Raw genomic sequence first — 16,450 nt, forward strand, 5'->3', positions numbered from 1 at the left:
AATGGTAAAGAAATAATTTATTAGCATAAAATTGCACAGTTAAAAATATGACAATAAAAGAACATTAAAAAGGTAGTGTAGTGTTCATAAGCAGCTCATTGTAAAGGTTTTAACAGGCAGAATGAAAAAAACAGTTCAATTTTACAAAGTTTTACAGAGAAGGACCTCTAGCAAAGAACAATCAGACATGAAGGTAAGTGTTTCAGGATTGCACATATGAGGTGAGCCCCCCTTCGTGGACTCTGCAGTACTCCAGTCCAGGTACGGCTCTCTTCTTACAGGCCTTCCCTGTTTTTGTGATGCCATTGCACAGCTGACGCCCTGACAGAGAGCTGCAGTAGGAAAAAGTGGAGAAACAACACCATGATTAACCATCAAGTTTTATGTTTAAAGCACAGAGACGTGATCATAGTGATAAACCCTGACCTGTTGCTGACAATAGACGGTGCAGGACTTGCACATCTAGAGTCATTCCCCAGATCATGTGAGTCGTTTACTGCATCAAATACTCCTCCCAGGTTCCTCAGAGGGATATCGTCAATCAGAGCCTGGAAGTAAAACCACAAATTAATTATTAATTCTAACAACACATCCCCGTTCATCCTTCAAGCACTTTTCTCACAGCTGTTAGTGGTTGTGGGATGAGCCTCGGAGTCGAGTGATTGGGTGTGCCGTTAATTGGCACAAATCTGGATTCTGGCAACGGCTTCCTGAGAGGAGGAGACACTGCTGATATGCCGAAGTCTCCTGTGTTCAAAGACATAAGTTAAAAGCAAATGAGAGCAACTGAAGCTAGTATGGCATTCATTTTCTTTGAGGGAATCAATGTTAAAACAAGGCAGTGTGTTCATCAAACCTGAGACGAAGCTGTCCTGATTCAGCAGGTCATCATGCGCCATGAAGCCGTCCATTTCATCCCTGGAAAACAAACAAACAAGAGTGTGTACTCAAAATATCACCTCTCATGCAGTGCAAGCACAATTGTATGAAATTAGTTGGCTACAAATGAACTGTAATGACATTTCCATGCATGCTCTGTTTTAAATGCACAATCAGGAGATAAATGTTTTAGGTTTCAGGTTAATGTGTCGAGAATATAAAAACTAAAAAGGACTGCATTGGCTTCTGTTGTAAAGTTGACATCCTCAAAGTCAATAAGTCACTAACACCAAAAACTGCAATAACACTGATAATGAGTAGAAAGGCTTTTTTCACACACGTGACAAATAACTAACTGAGGATAACTGAAGGATTGATCAAAGAAAATAACCCTTGGTTGCAGCTTCTGTTGGAATTTATACTCTTTCACAATTTAAAGACATCTCATGGACACACTAAACTTAATAATACACATCTTGAAATAAATAATCAAGGCCTATTCAAGTATAAGACTCACTTGTGTGGAGTAGAGGATGGAGGATATGTGGATGAAACAGTCTGCTTTTGAGGTTTCACGATTTCACATGGAGCAAGGCGCAGAGGAGCGACAGGCTTTCCTCTGAATTGGAAACAGGCCAACAGCTGATTCACAAACCAGTGTCCTGCATGTATGAGAAGAAAAACATTGAAGCAACAAATTCAGGACCATGCTGGAGGTATTTGATTCATCATGTGGGTAGTGATAAGCTTGTACCAAGAGAGAGTGTGAGCATTAGCAGGCTGAGGCCCGTGAGATCCAGCGCCGGCTGCTGGTTGATCTCTGCCACTGCGTTGAGAGGGACGGTGAGCAGTAGCAAGGCTCGGGTGAAACCTGGACAACGCAGGAACGTCAGCAGGACCGCACACAGAACAAAGTATCCTGTGTGCGAAACGCACGTCCACATGGCTGTCAGGCTCAAACCTGTGATCACAAGAAGAAGAAGAGAAGCAGTCAGAGGAATGAAAATGTAAGGAGGAGGCTGGTGTTAGAGGAAGAATTCAAAGACTACAGATGATTTTTGGATGATTTGATTGTCCTTGTGGTTGACTGTGTGGCTTCTTGCCTCAACACTTTACACAGAATAACCAACATTTTTGAGGAACTTTTTTTGTACAGTTTAGAGATCTAACAGATGCCTTATTGCACCAGATCAGTCCACTGACCTTTATTTATATGATGTTTGTCTGCATTTAAAGAAAAAAAAACATATCTTTGTGTAGAAAATAGGGCATGTGCATCATTTTTCCAAGGTGGTTAAAGGATTGAAGATTGTAAGATCAAGTTTTTCACAATTTATAAAAATACTGGGATACCTGGTCTCACCAAAAGTTCACCAATGTGCCTCCCTCAGGTCTGATGTCTCACCTGCCGAGCCCAGGTAGCCCTGGATCATGTGAAGTCTCTCCTCGATGCTGCCCTGCATGTTATCCAGGTAGTGCAGCAGGAAGCCCAGTGTGCTGTTCATGCGCTCCAATTTGTTCATCAGGTCAGAGTAGTACTGAGACGTCTGGTCCTGGTACTGCAGGAACTCGATCATGCTGTGGTCTGCTCAGACATGGACATGGGAGGGAGGGATGAGATGTTAAAACTTATTTGAACATGTGTGACACATGAAGATTGTGATGCTCTGTTTTGTTTACCAATTTTGTGGTAGATGTCCTGAGCCTGGTGTCTGACGTCTGCGAGGTCTTTCACGATGGCGTTGTGGCTGTCTTGCACCTCCGAGCCCTGGACCTGCAGATGTTCACTCACATTCTCTAAAAAGGAGGACGAGGTAAAAAGCAGCATATGAACTATATTTCAAACTATAAGATGTGACACTAAGGGAAATGCTAATTCAATTTTAAGAGGAAATTTTCCACGAAACCTAAACTTGATTGAAGAATACTCATAGGGGCAGGGTGTGGCTTTAATGGTTAAGTTGCACGCCTGTGTAGTGGGCGGCCCAGGTTCGAATCCAGCCTCTGTGGCCTCTCTCCCAGTTTCCTACACTATCCACTGCCTTCTCCTCTATAAATAAAAAGGTGTTAAACCCCCAAAAATATAACTTAAAAAAATAATAAAGAGTACTCATAGGTGCAGACATTTTTTAGAAGAAACCTGATACTATGCAATCAAACTTAGGGTTTCATGAGATTGCCGACACCCAAAAAGAAAAATTAAGAGGGAAAAAAGGGTTGATTTTGGCCGTTTCATTATGAAGCTGAGCGCAGCATTATGTGAGAGACACCGCAGAAGACAGTGCATGTAATGTTGAAGATAGAGGACAAGTGAGATGAGGAGGTGAATTTGAAGGCGACTTTACGGTAACTGCTCGTCAATGCCAACCGAGAGAGGAAGAGTCTGCTGCAAAGTAAAACTGTCCCTGTATGATTAACAGTAGCAGGGCCTTACCTTACATCTAGTGTAGGAAATCCATAGAAATGATGACAATAGCAAATCAGATAAGCCCAACATGTCTTAATTTTAAAGAATCTCTCAAGGTGCTTCATAGATACATGTTCTCAAAGAATAGGATGGACTTACAACCTTTCCATAAGACCTCCATGCGCAACTTGTTTTGTCTTTGTAATGAAAAGATGGCTAACTGTTTAAAAATGCAGAAGTAAGAAGAATCATGATGTTTGTGTGCTTTTGTTGAATGCAGCTGCAAGCACGCAAGAATCCATGACAGGAGCAAATATTAAGAGAGATCAAATTTCACTAACAACATCAGCTTTATCACTGTGCAGATAACCCAAAGGCTCATTGTTCTTGCGCTTTGTGTCCACATGAAGCTCTTACCCATTTTCTTCGTGATGCCCTGGATGAGCTGGGCCACCAGTTCCTGTCCGGATGCGATGAGGGCTTTCTCCTCGCCCAACCGCTCCAGATTGTCCCTCAGTGAGCTCTCCATATGCTCCTGACCCTTGGACAGCATCCCCTGTTGCTCCTGCAGAGTGCTGTGACCATCCAGCAGTTTCTCCAAGGATGCTGCTGTCAGATCCTTCAGCTCCTTCTGGCCCTCCTATTACAAAACATCAGATCATCAGAGCGACACAGGACCTGGTTCTTTGCTGCACACTGAGCAGGAAAATTGAACTCTACCTTCAGGTCCTTCATTGCATCTAGTTGGCTTGTGGCTGTGGAGATAAGAGCGTTGACTGTGTGCTCCGCTCTGCGCCTGAAGAGCTGCTGGCGAGTCGCGTAGCAAACTGAGCGAGCTCTGTTGCTCACTATATGGTAGGCGTTCCACGTGTCCGAGTCCATGTCTGCTGTGCACTCTTTTATAGACTGAAACAACAACAGGCAATCTTAAAAATGTCCATATAAAAGACCTTAAAACAGAGATCTCTGTGTTATTATTATTTCTTACCATTTCCTCTGTACACGGGTAGGTTGGCCGCCCCTCACTCTCAGCCTGGCAGTTAAACAAAATGACTCCAAGCTTCGCAAGCTGCTCCTCTGAGAGGCTGTCACAGCTCGACTTCAACCGGGCAACCACCTGCAAAGAAACAAGATGCTCAACCAAAAGTTCAAGAAAAAATGATGGTAGTGAGCTAACGCTACCCTAACCCTGCAAAGAGCGCTGTTGCAATTTAAATAAAGTGTCCAATGATGGAAAGAGCTTTGCAGCATCGTTACTAGAGTTTTCTAAGACTTGATTTTCTTGTTTAGGCACAAAACATCTCCTTACAGATCTAACAAGATGTCATATTAAGTTGAGACCGCTACAGTTTTGGCAAAAGTTACAAATATGACAGTGTACTCTCATTATAAAAATCACCGTAAACCAATAGTTCAGATATTTGGACTCCCAAAACTGACACTTTGAAGGCTTTTCCTAAAACTAAAGTAAACTGTATTGAGATTATGACAATATTGTCTCACATTTTGACCATCAGGAACATACTTTTGAGAAATCAATGAGAGCCTTTCAAGTAGCTTTGGTAGATTTTCCTATTTCTGCCCATGTTAGACATAAAGAAAGATCTCATCTAAGGCTGTAAAGATTTATGTTACCCTATAATGGCAGCTGTCTAACGGGCTGATCTCCATGTCTTTTGCCTCAGACAGAAACTTTTCATCAGCTGTGGCCATTTCAAACTGAGCATCCTTTGCGAGGAGTGCTGGTGATACCGGAGGAAGAGCTGGGGCTGGTGCTGGAGCTGCGGGCGGAGCTTCTTTCTGTCTCATCCACTCAAACAGCCCGCTGACCCCCGGACACAGACAGAGCAGTACGCTGGGCAGCAGGACACACAGGTGACGGATCAGGAGATGACCCATGTCTGAGGAGAAGATACACAGGAAATAAAAATTCATCAACAACTAGTGTTTATTAATATGGAGAAATACATTCCAAATTGAGACATGGTGTTTTGAGGTTTTGCACAGAAGTACTTATATTCTTTTCTTTGTACATTTAGTTTTCTCATTTTTGTATTAGATTTAAGGTTTCTATATTAATTGTCCTTACTGTCTTATTGTCAAGTACCTCTGTTCCAATCACCAAGTCAAATTGTGTGTGAGAGCTCACTTGGCAATAAAGCTTTCTTGATCCTTGATTCTTGATAGTGTCAACATACATGCAATTGCAAAGTATATCACTAGAGGGCGACAATAACTAACAAAATGTTTGAATGATTGATTGAAAACGATGCAACATTATGCATTTGATTTATAAATATGCACTGGAGGTGTCTCGCAATCGCAGGTAGATTATGAATAACTGTGTGCATGAAACCATGATTTAGAAACTCGATTCATTAATTCATCATTATGTTTGAATGGAAATCCACACGGAGACTTGCCCAGGCATGTCTGTGCTGCAGCGCAAGCGCTTCTTCTTGGTATCTGCAGCTCTTCGCACTGTTAAGTTACACGTATGTACTTCATTCTGATCGAACAAGGACAACAATGTCTCCGGGTATCCAGACAATATAAAAAGATTGGTTTACATTTATTTTTTGGTCTGTTTTGAGAGCCCCTTCACTTAATCAACAAAAGGTAGGTCTGCTTTCATCAGCAAAGTGCGAAAGCTAAAACACAAAAGCCATATAAAAAGGTCTTAACAGACTTTATCATATCCAAAACAACCTGTTAGTTTGTGAGGTTAACAGAAGTGTATGTGACTAACATTTGAATGCACGCTGAATTAAATGCATAAAAGCGTATACCTGTAAATGTCGTACCTGTTGTTTAATTCGTAGGGGGGCTCCTGAGTTCACAGCTGGTTTGAATGAAAACTAAATTTGGTCTACCATCTCTCCGCCCCAAATCCTGAGGACGCAGCCAATCCACATACTCGCATTTTTGGTGATGACGTGACTTAGGTGTGTTGCATTTACACCACTGCTTAAACAGATGTTCGACATGCGGGGACAATCCATGTAATGTGAAGAGGAGGCTGCTGAAGGCGCCGCCCGGCTGGCACAGCAGCGAACATGCAAAACACGTACCCAGCCACAGCTCATTGGACTAGTGATGGGAAGATCGGCTCTTTTCAGAGAGCCGACTCTTTTGACCGGGCTCCCAAAGAAGAGTCGGCTCTTTCGACTCCCGAACGGCTCTTAATTTAGGATCTTTTGTAGACGAATATTTTACCTTAACTTTGAAAAAAATAATGGTTTGTGTGTTGAGAACCCTTTTACATACAGTGGTTTTATGAGAAGCCTTATAACTGCCCAATTTTGTGGATTTATTCTGTTACAAAAACATTCTTATTTTTGATTAGTAGTTATATATATTAAAACTGTTTTATTAACAAAAACTGCAAACATATCCACAGAACAGAAACAGAACCAAACTGAAGCAAACAGAACCAGAACCAAACTGAAGCAAACAGAACCAGAATTAAACTCAAGCAAACAGAACCAGAACCAAACTCAAGCAAACATAACCAGAACCAAACTCAAGCAAACAGAACCAGAACCAAACTCAAGCAAACAGAACCAGGATCAACTCAAGCAAACAGAACCAGAACCCAACTCAAGCAAACAGAACCAGAACCCAACTCAAGCAAACGGAACCAGAACCAAACCGAAGCGAACAGAACTGGAACCAAACTCAAGCAAACAAAACCAGAACCAACTCAAGCAAACATTATTAATGTCCTCAGTGCAAGTTGGCATGGTTGGCATTGAGAAAAATCAGAAGCCTCAGCTTGGATGGGCTGCAGCGAAAGGAAAAAATGGGAGCCGGCTCTCTCTTGATTCGAGCCGGCTCTTCTGATTCATTATAAAGCATCGGCTCTCAAAACCGCAGTTTATGATCATGACACATCACTACACTGGACCTCGGTTGGTTGGTTTGTGTGTGTTCTCCGGGTGTACCCAATCTAATTGACAGATTAAATTAAACTACAGTCTGGGTTTTTGGACGTCTGCAAATCTGGAGAACCACCAGGTGATTAAATATCCAGCGTTAGCCGGTGTTATTCACAGCATCGTCTGACACCGTGTTTATGTCACTCCGTGTTATTTTATGGTTGTCCAGACACACGTGCATTGTATTTCTAATCTAATCTGTGGTGGATTATTTTCTAGCTATCCCTAGCTAGATGCGGCATCAAGGCTGAAATTCTGTTGCCATAAATAGAGGATTTCGTCATTTTGTATCCTCGTTTCTTCTCTTCGGTTCAACACGTTTTCAGCCAAAGCAAACATGGTAGCTTCGAGTTAGCAGCCCAGCCTGTGGACGCTGAACCTTTTCCACAACAATGGAGGATCTCGGTATGAAGAAGCAGAACTGGGACGTGAAGGAGACAGAGCTGTTTCTGGAAATCCTCAAGGAGCTGGATATGGAGAAGTGCTTGGACGGTAGGAAAGTGAGGAATACTAAAATCTTCAAAGTCGCGCACAGGAGGATGACAGCGGCCGGTTATCATAGATCTGTGGACCAGTTAAAGTTTCGCTGGAAACTTCTCAAAAGCGCGTACTACAAGGGCAAAAGAGAACCAAACTCCAGCGCCCCGGCTAAAATACAAGGCTGGTGGAGGTATGAAAAGACAATGGTTGCTATAATGGAGTGCAGACACCCCCTGGTTGGAGCTGGAGTCCACCCTGACAGGAATGATGAAGTGACAGAAGACTCGGAGGGAGATGGAGATGCGTCAATGCTGCACTGGCCACAGACCTGCCCGCAGCCCTGTCCGGACAATACACCTCAGAACCTGAACCTGGATTTAATTGTAGGGGTGAAACCGTGGGTGCGATGTAGTCTGTCTTCAGATTATAACTGTGGTTGCTTTTCTTGTATGTGTTGTCCAGATGCATGCATTCATTACAAGGGGTGGGAATCGCAGGGTAACTCCTGATACTATACGATAAGGTACCTGATACTCATGCAATAACTGAAATATCACGATACAGCGATTCTAGGATAATTGATGTAATGTGTGCGGTGCAATCAAGTAAAAAGCTGCACCAGTTTCCCCTTCAGATTTTATAAAGAAGCTTCTAAATCAGAACTGCTCCCGTTCTGTCTGTATCTGGATGTCTTTATTTTGTTTCCTCCCTCCTGTGATTTGTTGATTGTGTTCCTATATATCTGTAAAATGACTCAACAGATAAAAAGGGCCAGTCACAAGTTATTCATTCTCAAAGTAAGTTGCACCTTAAATGTATCAACCATTAGTTTAAAGCCCAAAGATATTCTCTGTAAAATTGTACAAAATAGTTTTGAAAAATGGCATGACAGGGATTTCTTCACGTTTTTGTAAATGCATGTGAATCCGAAATCTGATCACCCCAGGCTTAAGCAGGAACCTCCCTGCTGAAACCTAATCAGGTTGCAAGCTCTGCAGATAAATCTGATTAAGTCCCTCGGCTGCAGAAACATGCTTTTTGGCCCTATAAACTCTTTCAGGATTAAGCCTGCAGTTGCTTTGGGGAAAAAAAGACCCAGGATGGGGACGCTAAACTGTGGCAGCAGCTATGTGTGTGGGGGGAGGATGGGGGAGAAATCTGATTACTAACCAACTGTCGACCAGGATTTTATATACGATCTGATTTCCTGCCTTAACCTGCTTTCTCATAGTAATCCGTTTTCTTGTCTGCATGTTTACATAGCCGGCAGTCATGATACAGCTCTTTGTAGCCAAATGCATTGGTGTTAATGCAGCAGCATAATCGATCACACAGCATAAAAGGTCTCAAAGCTTTATAATTCACTGAAGGCGATAGAGCTCAGAAGCACTAAATCAAAAGTTATTTTCAAAGGGATTTATTTTTATGTTTGCAGCAGTGTTGTAAGTGTATGGATAATTGATTGGACATAGTAAGCTCCTACACTTCATAAATTAATCTGCAGAGATGTTGAGATACAGAAAAAAAGCTATAAAATAAACCAATGTGAAGTGGTTTGAGATAGTTGTCTGAGTTTGTCTGGGAGAAATTAGAGCATCGATCTGGAGAGTATGTTGTAAATAATCCCATATGTTGGGACCACAAAACTTACTGGACCAATGGATCATCACGTTCATATTTAACTTGAGGCCTTAGACGGAGCAAGTTTGGTTTAGCGGTCTAGTTCAGCATGAATGTTTCATAAAGTGGCAAACGTCCACTAAGTGATGAAAAGATAAGTGTTTATCAGGCCTCTGTGCTGGAGAAAACTAATCAACTCTGCTCCACAGATTACAGTGATGAGTGTAACAGGGATGTTTTGAATCTAAGAGCAGAGAGATAGACTGAGTGCAGGGAGATGAAGCAGAATGCATGTAGAAAATATCACCATATTCTAAGACTAGAGATTTCTTCAACTATCCTTTTTCCTACAATTAAGCGAGAAGTTAGATCTGATTCTGAACAGGGACTCAAGTTTCTACTAAAGTTTTTTCTTTGCTCTCCGAGGCTCGGTCAGTATCGCTATCATGGATTGTGGATGCCTGTAGAGTTTAAGTTTAAGGCTGATCTATGCATTCTGGAGTGAGTCGTGTCTTCTTTGCCTTTGCTCACAGTTTGCATGTTGCTGCTTTACAGTAAAAGCTTAAAGGGTGCGCTCACAAATTTAGTCTTGATCAGTAAAACTCTGCCAAACCAGAAGAGCCTGAATTAGATAGATAGATAGAACAGCTCTCGATTTAAAGATGATTGTTGCTTCAGTTAAAACTTGATTTTGATCATCTTCTTCTGCAGGTTAATTCTTTTTTCTGTTAAGTGTCAAATAGTAAAAAGTGCTAACTAGTCCAAAAACCCAGACATCCACATCACTTCCATAAGTAATGTGATAAAGAAAAGCAACAAATCCTTACATTTGAGAAGTTACATTGTTATTTTTGTTGACCTCCTTGCTTATAAACTCAAAACTGTGCGGCTAAAACCTTCATGAAGCAGTCTTTCTGATGAAAGCAGGTGTACTAGTTTGATCTTCTGTTTATAACAGTGTTGTGGTGTATGTGTGATAACGTGATAGTTGCTGTGGGAGATGTGTTCTGAGCAGTAACGTGGTGTTGTGCTGTGTTTCTCACTCCTCGCCTTTCAGGTAAATGTTAAACTATCAGTTTGTGACCGGTTGATGTTTAACTCTCAGATCTGCTCTCTCCAGATCAAAATGGACCCTGAGATGGACACACAGCTGAAGATCGGTTTCATCGGGGCTGGGAACATGGCCTTCGGCATCGCAAAAGGCATCTTATCAGGTGAGTCAGGAGAAAGTTGATGAAGCAGCGACGATGTTTTTAGTAAAGAAGTTAGAATAATCTTCTTGTGTGTTCTGTTAAAGGAAATGTTCTTCCTGCAAACGTCAGAGTGAGTGCACCCTCATCTAGAAGCCTGGGACGCTTTCAGGTATATTGATTTCCTTGTAGACGTGTTTGTCTGTCTCAGTGTGACGGGCTTGATAGCAGGACCGTGAGCAGTTATGTAGAGGATCACAGTTACAGATTGTAAGCTCAGGTTCCTTTGAATGGATAGTTGTACTGCCATCTTATCCTTTGTAATACTCACCTTGTTCTGAATTCCCCAGTCCTGCAGGTTTTTTTCAATGCTTGGACATTTGACTGTAAGTTTAAGGCACAAACTAGTCACCTTTTCTGTGCATTCTGTAAATTGACTTGAGCGGTATAAAGGATGAAAACATGACAAGGGGAGGAAAGCTCATCAGTTCCATTTTACAGTCAAGGTGCTGAATGCAAAGTTTTGTTTAGAGAAATAGTTCAAACCCCAAATATTTCTATTTAATCATCATCACAGTCTGCCTCAGTTTCTGTAGAAGCCAAAGGGAAGTTTTAAAGGTCTTTGATTTGCCTGACCAGCCACATATAATCCCATCATGATGGCTTTGAAATGATGGCAAGCAGAAAATCCTCTTCATGGTTGAGCTAGAACTAAAGATATTTGATGAGTTATGTTATCCAAATACTGAGAGTTTTATTCTTACATTTTCAGTTTATTTTTCTGTATCTGTGGACATTGATACATTTTTTGTACACGTCTACCCTCAGGCTGGCATGTGGGTCACTAAACTTTCTTCTGTTGTCTTCCAGGAGCTCGGGATACCCGTCACTCACTCCAACATAGAGGTGGTCTGTGGGTCAGACGTGGTTTTTGTAGCAGTCAAACCTCACCTGGTTCCTCTAGTTCTCAGTGAAGTCTCACAATACATCACAGACCGACACATTGTCGTGTCTGTTGCAGCAGGAGTAACTCTGGCAACACTAGAGGAGGTGAGTTTATGTGACCTCATAAAAGCTGTAGTTTACAAACGTACAGGTGGCTCTTTGGAGATCTGAAGACGAGTCAAACTCTTCTGTTTTTCATTTCCCAGATCCTGCCAGAGAACACGGTTGCCATCAGACTGATGCCAAACCTCCCCTGTTTGGTCCAGGAGGGAGCTATTCTCTTTGCACGAGGATCCCGTGCAAAACCTGAAGACGGAGCTCTGCTTCGCTCTTTGCTGCACCGCTGCGGTTTGGTGGAGGAGGGACCGGAGGCCTGGATCGACATCCACACAGGACTGAGCGGGAGCGGCGTCGCCTTTGTGAGTGTCCCAGGAATGTTTAATTTGTTTTGCAGGGAGGCTTTAATACTGCTGGGAGGCTGTAATAAGACTTTACCAAAACAAAGGAGTTAATGCTGAGTGGTAACGAGATTCAGGTTAGTCACTTGTTGTAGGGGAATGCTATTAGCACCCTGGTGTCAGTTTTAGTCAAACACAATCTGCTGCATGAAGCATGTTGTTCATTTAAACTGACCTTTTTTAGTGACCTAATTCCAACAAACTGATCTTTCACTATATAAGTCAATGAGGGATCAGTTTCACCTAAGTTCTGATATGGAGATTAATTTCTGAACATGTCAATGATCCTCACAAACAATATCACCTTCAATCCAAAACAAAAATTGAAACGTATGAACTGAAAATGCAGACAGTGTAAAACCTCCCTGCTTCCTTTCTCCTGGCTACAGTCACCCGAAGTCTGGGCTTTGTGCTCGCTACAAGATGAGACTTCATCTGTTTTCAGTGTTTGCAGTACATATAAACACACACAGCCCTTTGTTACAGACAAAAAGCAATAACAAATAAAACGCAAATTTTGGCACCAACACATCCTTCCATGTTTGAATTGATTTTACTTCAAATCAGCAAAACAATCCGTTTTATGTGAATATTCATAAGCCACACTCTTTATTTCAGTGTTTGTGTCGAAACGGTACACACAGTTTATAAAATCACTAATTTAAAGAACACAAACTTCATGCTAGGCTGGGGAATTTGTTTTTTAAAGATTTTTGGTTATATTTGTTACAAGTCTGTTTACTTTACACAACAATCAATGAAAGGATCTGACAAAAATGTAATATTTGTTGTCACAGGTTTGTATTATTTGGTTTCTGAAAGGGTTAGATGATTTCCCTTCCTGCACACAAACACTTCTTTCTGCCCTCATGTGCATGACTAGAGTATTCTCAAGCTAGAGCTAGTAAAATGATCCCACAAGATTGCGCTCCCCTCCCAAAATTTTCCAAAATCCATCTTTACTCAACGACTCTACTGGGCCGAGGATGATAGCTTTTTTTAATCAATGGCATCTCAATACTTCTCCATTTTAAATGACACACACTGAGGATTTAATCAAGAGAAAAACAAAACGGGATTACTGATCTAATCTGGTTTCAAAATCCCTTTTAGTTTGAATAACCCATTTTTAAGATTTGCTGTAATCTGATCAGATTACTTTCAAACAACAGGGCCTCTGTGATTGTGAACCTTGTGATCTCTCTCTGCAGGTTTATCTATTTGCTGAAGCGCTGGCAGAAGGCGCTGTTAAAATGGGGATGCCGAGCGCTCTAGCTCACAGCATAGCATCTCAAACTGTTCTGGTAAGTTTGACTGTGTGTTTGTGTGCTTCTGTTTCACTGAAGCAACAGAAGACCATTTATTGAGAACACTTGGCCTCATTCACTGATATCATCATGCTTTTTTCAGTTTTGAAGAATTCTACTGAAAAGCAAAGACACATTAATGACCCTGTTTTTTTTTCTTTAAGTTAAATTATTTGGACATTTTCACTTTTTTATTGGTAGGACAGCTGACTGTAGCCTCTGTATATTTATTATGTCCCAGGCTGTAAACACATTAAAGGAGACTCCTTGGCTTTTAGGACCAGCCTCAAGTGGAAACTCGAGGAACTGTAGTCGTTGCACTTGGCCTCGTTTTTCAACAGTGGTAGTGTTCGTTGACTGTTACTGTTGTTCTTAGTAGGCATAGGTAAACACACTACCTGGCCACACATGGGTGCAGCCAGCAGGATGTGCACACGTAGAAATCAAAAGAGGAGCTGAAAGAAGTTGCAAACGTTGATTTGATTGGAATAGAAATCGACTTCCTGTCATGTTTCGATAATAGCTGGTGATTGAGGCTAAATGTTTAGTCTTTCAAATCAGTAAAACATCTGAGCCCTCTATGATTAATTTGGGATGCGTCCATCTTTTTTCAGGGTGCGGGGAGATTATTACGTGACTCTGGGAAGCATCCGGCTCAGCTCCGCTCTGAGGTCTGCACCCCGGGGGGAACAACCATCTATGGGCTTCACACTCTGGAGAAGGGTGGCCTGAGGGCGACGACCATGAGTGCCGTAGAGTCGGCCACAGAGAGAGCCAGGGAGTTTGGCAGAAAGTCGGGGTGCAAGAAATGATGCTCGCCTTTTCATCCTCCTCTCAATGAACTGAACTCGCGCCTCACAACTAACTTCTTTTTGGACTCAGTTAATTACCCTGAAACACAAGGACAAAACAGGACTTATCACTTCTTTTTAAATAATTTTTTCCCTTCAGACAGAGTAGCTTATACTTATGTTTCATGTGTTTGCCCACAGTCATTTGTTGTGAGCAGAAAAGAAATGGTGGCTTAGTCCTGACATTGACACTAATTTATTTAATGATAACTGTTATTTATCTGAATAAATGGTGACTTTTAAATGCAGGCTAACATCCCTATCACTTCATTTAAGACAGACATGCAAATAAGCTGTCACGCAACTATGGTAAACTCATAGTTGTGGCTATCTAAATTACAATACCACATGCACACTGCTTTTATTTCTATTCTGGAGTATGGAAGGAAACTAATTCAACAGAAGAATGACACCACTCATCTGTCAAATCAAAAAGCACCTACATAGATCTGGTTTGATGCCTTATTAGACAAAACTGGATTATGGTTTGCATGTAATGTGAAGAAAAGAATGAAAGGTAAAAGGTGTGGATGTTTCTAGTTACATATGCTGGAAAAGAGTATTTAATATTTGTTTGGATTAAAAGTCAAACTTTTAATTTGGATGATGTATGACTGCTCTTGTCTGCGCAACTGCTCTAACAGGTGTTTTCTACATCTGCATCACGTCGTCTGAATCTACCATGCCAAATGTGCAGAATGAGGTCACATAAAGTGTCATTTTTAAACCGACCCCCTTGGATTGTTTATTAACTTTTGTTTGAGTGAGACTGAGGTTTTTTAAATCCGACATGAGCAGGAGCAATAAGGGGATGTAGAGGATAAAAATAGATGTGTGTAACAGAATCATTAACAACCTTGAGCTTTCAACTGGAAGAATGTTCAGATATTCTGATATTATTTCACAAGCCAAACAAATGGAGGTTCTGCGTTCTTAGCTGTATCAGTAGGCTTGCTTCTCCTCTCTGAGTTTTTTTTATCATTCTTTTATGGTTTTGGTCGAGCAATGTCAAGGAACTTTGACATGTCTTTATTATTTATTGACCAAAAGTTGTATCTGTTTACATAAAATTACACGACTACTCATACTGAAGACAGCTCTCCACCAAGAGATTTGTTGCAGAAATGCCACTCTAGTAATTGTCAAGCAGCCTTTGCAGTACACGTAAGCAACAAAGCACACAGGTTTTATCATACTACCTTTGGAAAAATGAAGCAAAACTAAATTGAACATATCTAGAATTAAATTGGGAGCATACATATTTCTCCTGGTCTTGAGTTTGCCTTCTTTAATTCCTCTATAAATGAAACGTACTTTTCAAAGAGTTTTCTGTCGTCAGCAGCGTTTTCCTGCAAGGACAAACTAACAATTTTTGACAAGGCTTGTTCAAACAGGACCCTCAGAAATTATGGGTCAAAAGTCTTTATTACATCACAGGTATGAGACAATATTTACAGTTGTAAAGCAACTTAGAAAGCACTATTCTACTGATATCAATGACCCCTAGAGAGCATAGCTTACAAAACTGATTTCATAACATAACCAGGTGTCAACAGTACATGAGGTTTAACATGGGGCATCCAGGTCCAGAGGGAGGCTAGGGATGGCATGCCCCCCATCCCCTTGAAATATGATTGGAAACCCCAGGGGCCCACCCAAAATCCTAAACTACGATTGGCTATTTACCTTGTCAGATAAAGGAATTATGTTAAAATAAGCTATTTGAACTGTGTTCCAACATGATGCATACACAATAGTATATCACTATTTTCTTTAAATGCAATATTTGGACTTAATGAGGGAGTAAAGAGTTAAAGGGGTGCTGCTGGATCAGTCCACGGAATACCTTTCTCTGCATTTCACACTGGTATGTTGTTTGCACTGGTGGATAGGATGCACTTCGGACAAGCAACTTCCTCTTTAGCTAGAAGAGTTACATGTTTCTACTCTATTATGCCACTTCTTCAAGGAAAAAGTTCATGGAAATAGTATTTTTCATGGAGACAGAAATAAATAAAAAAAGTATTCATTCATTCATTTTTGCACACATAATACATGACACCCCTGCATAAATCAATGCCAAAGTAGGGGTACCCTGTTCATAACAGTCTGGACATGCCCCTGACAGGATGCTTAGAAATGATGGGCCAATAGTCTTTCTTCTATCTCAGGTGTACAAGTTCAGGAAAAATAGTTTTACAGTAACTCAGAAAGTGTCATAAACAGTGAAAGCTTACACTAGGACAAAGGTTGAACATACAGAGATAAACCATATTAAATTATTTATATGATACAATATGACCCTTAGAGGTCGTAGCCTTCAAAACAGATTTTACCACTTAACATGGAATCATCAGTACGTGAGGTTCTAAATA

General features: G+C 41.2%; 2 protein-coding genes across 4 annotated transcripts; one reads left to right on the top strand and one right to left on the bottom strand.

Moving 5' to 3' along the window:
• On the bottom strand, positions 1 to 6,218 carry bmb (brambleberry). Of its 2 annotated transcripts, none has more exons than XM_034677345.1 (13): positions 6,091 to 6,218; positions 4,922 to 5,187; positions 4,275 to 4,403; positions 4,007 to 4,192; positions 3,704 to 3,926; positions 2,560 to 2,676; positions 2,285 to 2,464; positions 1,634 to 1,840; positions 1,397 to 1,541; positions 857 to 918; positions 623 to 747; positions 427 to 548; positions 1 to 332 (listed from the first exon to the last, which is right to left on the bottom strand). In XM_034677345.1, the coding sequence occupies exons 2-13, from the start codon at positions 5,183 to 5,185 to the stop codon at positions 203 to 205; spliced, it is 1,890 nt and encodes a 629-aa protein (XP_034533236.1). In that variant the 5' UTR covers positions 5,186 to 5,187; positions 6,091 to 6,218; the 3' UTR covers positions 1 to 202. The 2 variants fall into 2 exon arrangements, with proteins under 2 accessions (XP_034533236.1, XP_034533246.1); XM_034677355.1 differs by having other exon boundaries at positions 6,076 to 6,193.
• Positions 6,219 to 7,157: 939 nt separating this feature from the next.
• On the top strand, positions 7,158 to 14,806 carry pycr3 (pyrroline-5-carboxylate reductase 3). 2 transcript variants are annotated; one of them, XM_034677369.1, is made up of 8 exons: positions 7,158 to 7,303; positions 7,444 to 8,105; positions 10,445 to 10,538; positions 10,622 to 10,686; positions 11,385 to 11,564; positions 11,666 to 11,878; positions 13,129 to 13,221; positions 13,839 to 14,806. In XM_034677369.1, the coding sequence occupies exons 2-8, from the start codon at positions 7,617 to 7,619 to the stop codon at positions 14,034 to 14,036; spliced, it is 1,332 nt and encodes a 443-aa protein (XP_034533260.1). In that variant the 5' UTR covers positions 7,158 to 7,303; positions 7,444 to 7,616; the 3' UTR covers positions 14,037 to 14,806. The 2 variants fall into 2 exon arrangements, with proteins under 2 accessions (XP_034533260.1, XP_034533269.1); XM_034677378.1 differs by lacking the exon at positions 7,158 to 7,303 and having other exon boundaries at positions 7,310 to 8,087.
• The last annotated feature ends 1,644 nt before the right edge of the window (positions 14,807 to 16,450 follow it).

Source organism: Notolabrus celidotus, chromosome 2 (genome assembly GCF_009762535.1).
Source record: "Notolabrus celidotus isolate fNotCel1 chromosome 2, fNotCel1.pri, whole genome shotgun sequence".
NCBI classification, from domain to species: domain Eukaryota; kingdom Metazoa; phylum Chordata; class Actinopteri; order Labriformes; family Labridae; genus Notolabrus; species Notolabrus celidotus.

Bases quoted from the DNA above. Each gene is read 5' to 3' on its own strand.
- bmb (XM_034677345.1), bottom strand. From the start codon at position 5,185: ATGGGTCATCTCCTGATCCGTCACCTGTGTGTCCTGCTGCCCAGCGTA. The intron at 4,404-4,921 runs GTAACATAAATC...GTTTCTTTGCAG, and splicing joins TAGACAGCTGCCATTATAGG to GTGGTTGCCCGGTTGAAGTC. The intron at 919-1,396 runs GTGAGTCTTATA...TTTGTTTTCCAG, and splicing joins CCATCCTCTACTCCACACAA to GGATGAAATGGACGGCTTCA.
- pycr3 (XM_034677369.1), top strand. From the start codon at position 7,617: ATGGAGGATCTCGGTATGAAGAAGCAGAACTGGGACGTGAAGGAGACA. The intron at 11,565-11,665 runs GTGAGTTTATGT...TTCATTTCCCAG, and splicing joins CTCTGGCAACACTAGAGGAG to ATCCTGCCAGAGAACACGGT. The intron at 13,222-13,838 runs GTAAGTTTGACT...ATCTTTTTTCAG, and splicing joins TAGCATCTCAAACTGTTCTG to GGTGCGGGGAGATTATTACG.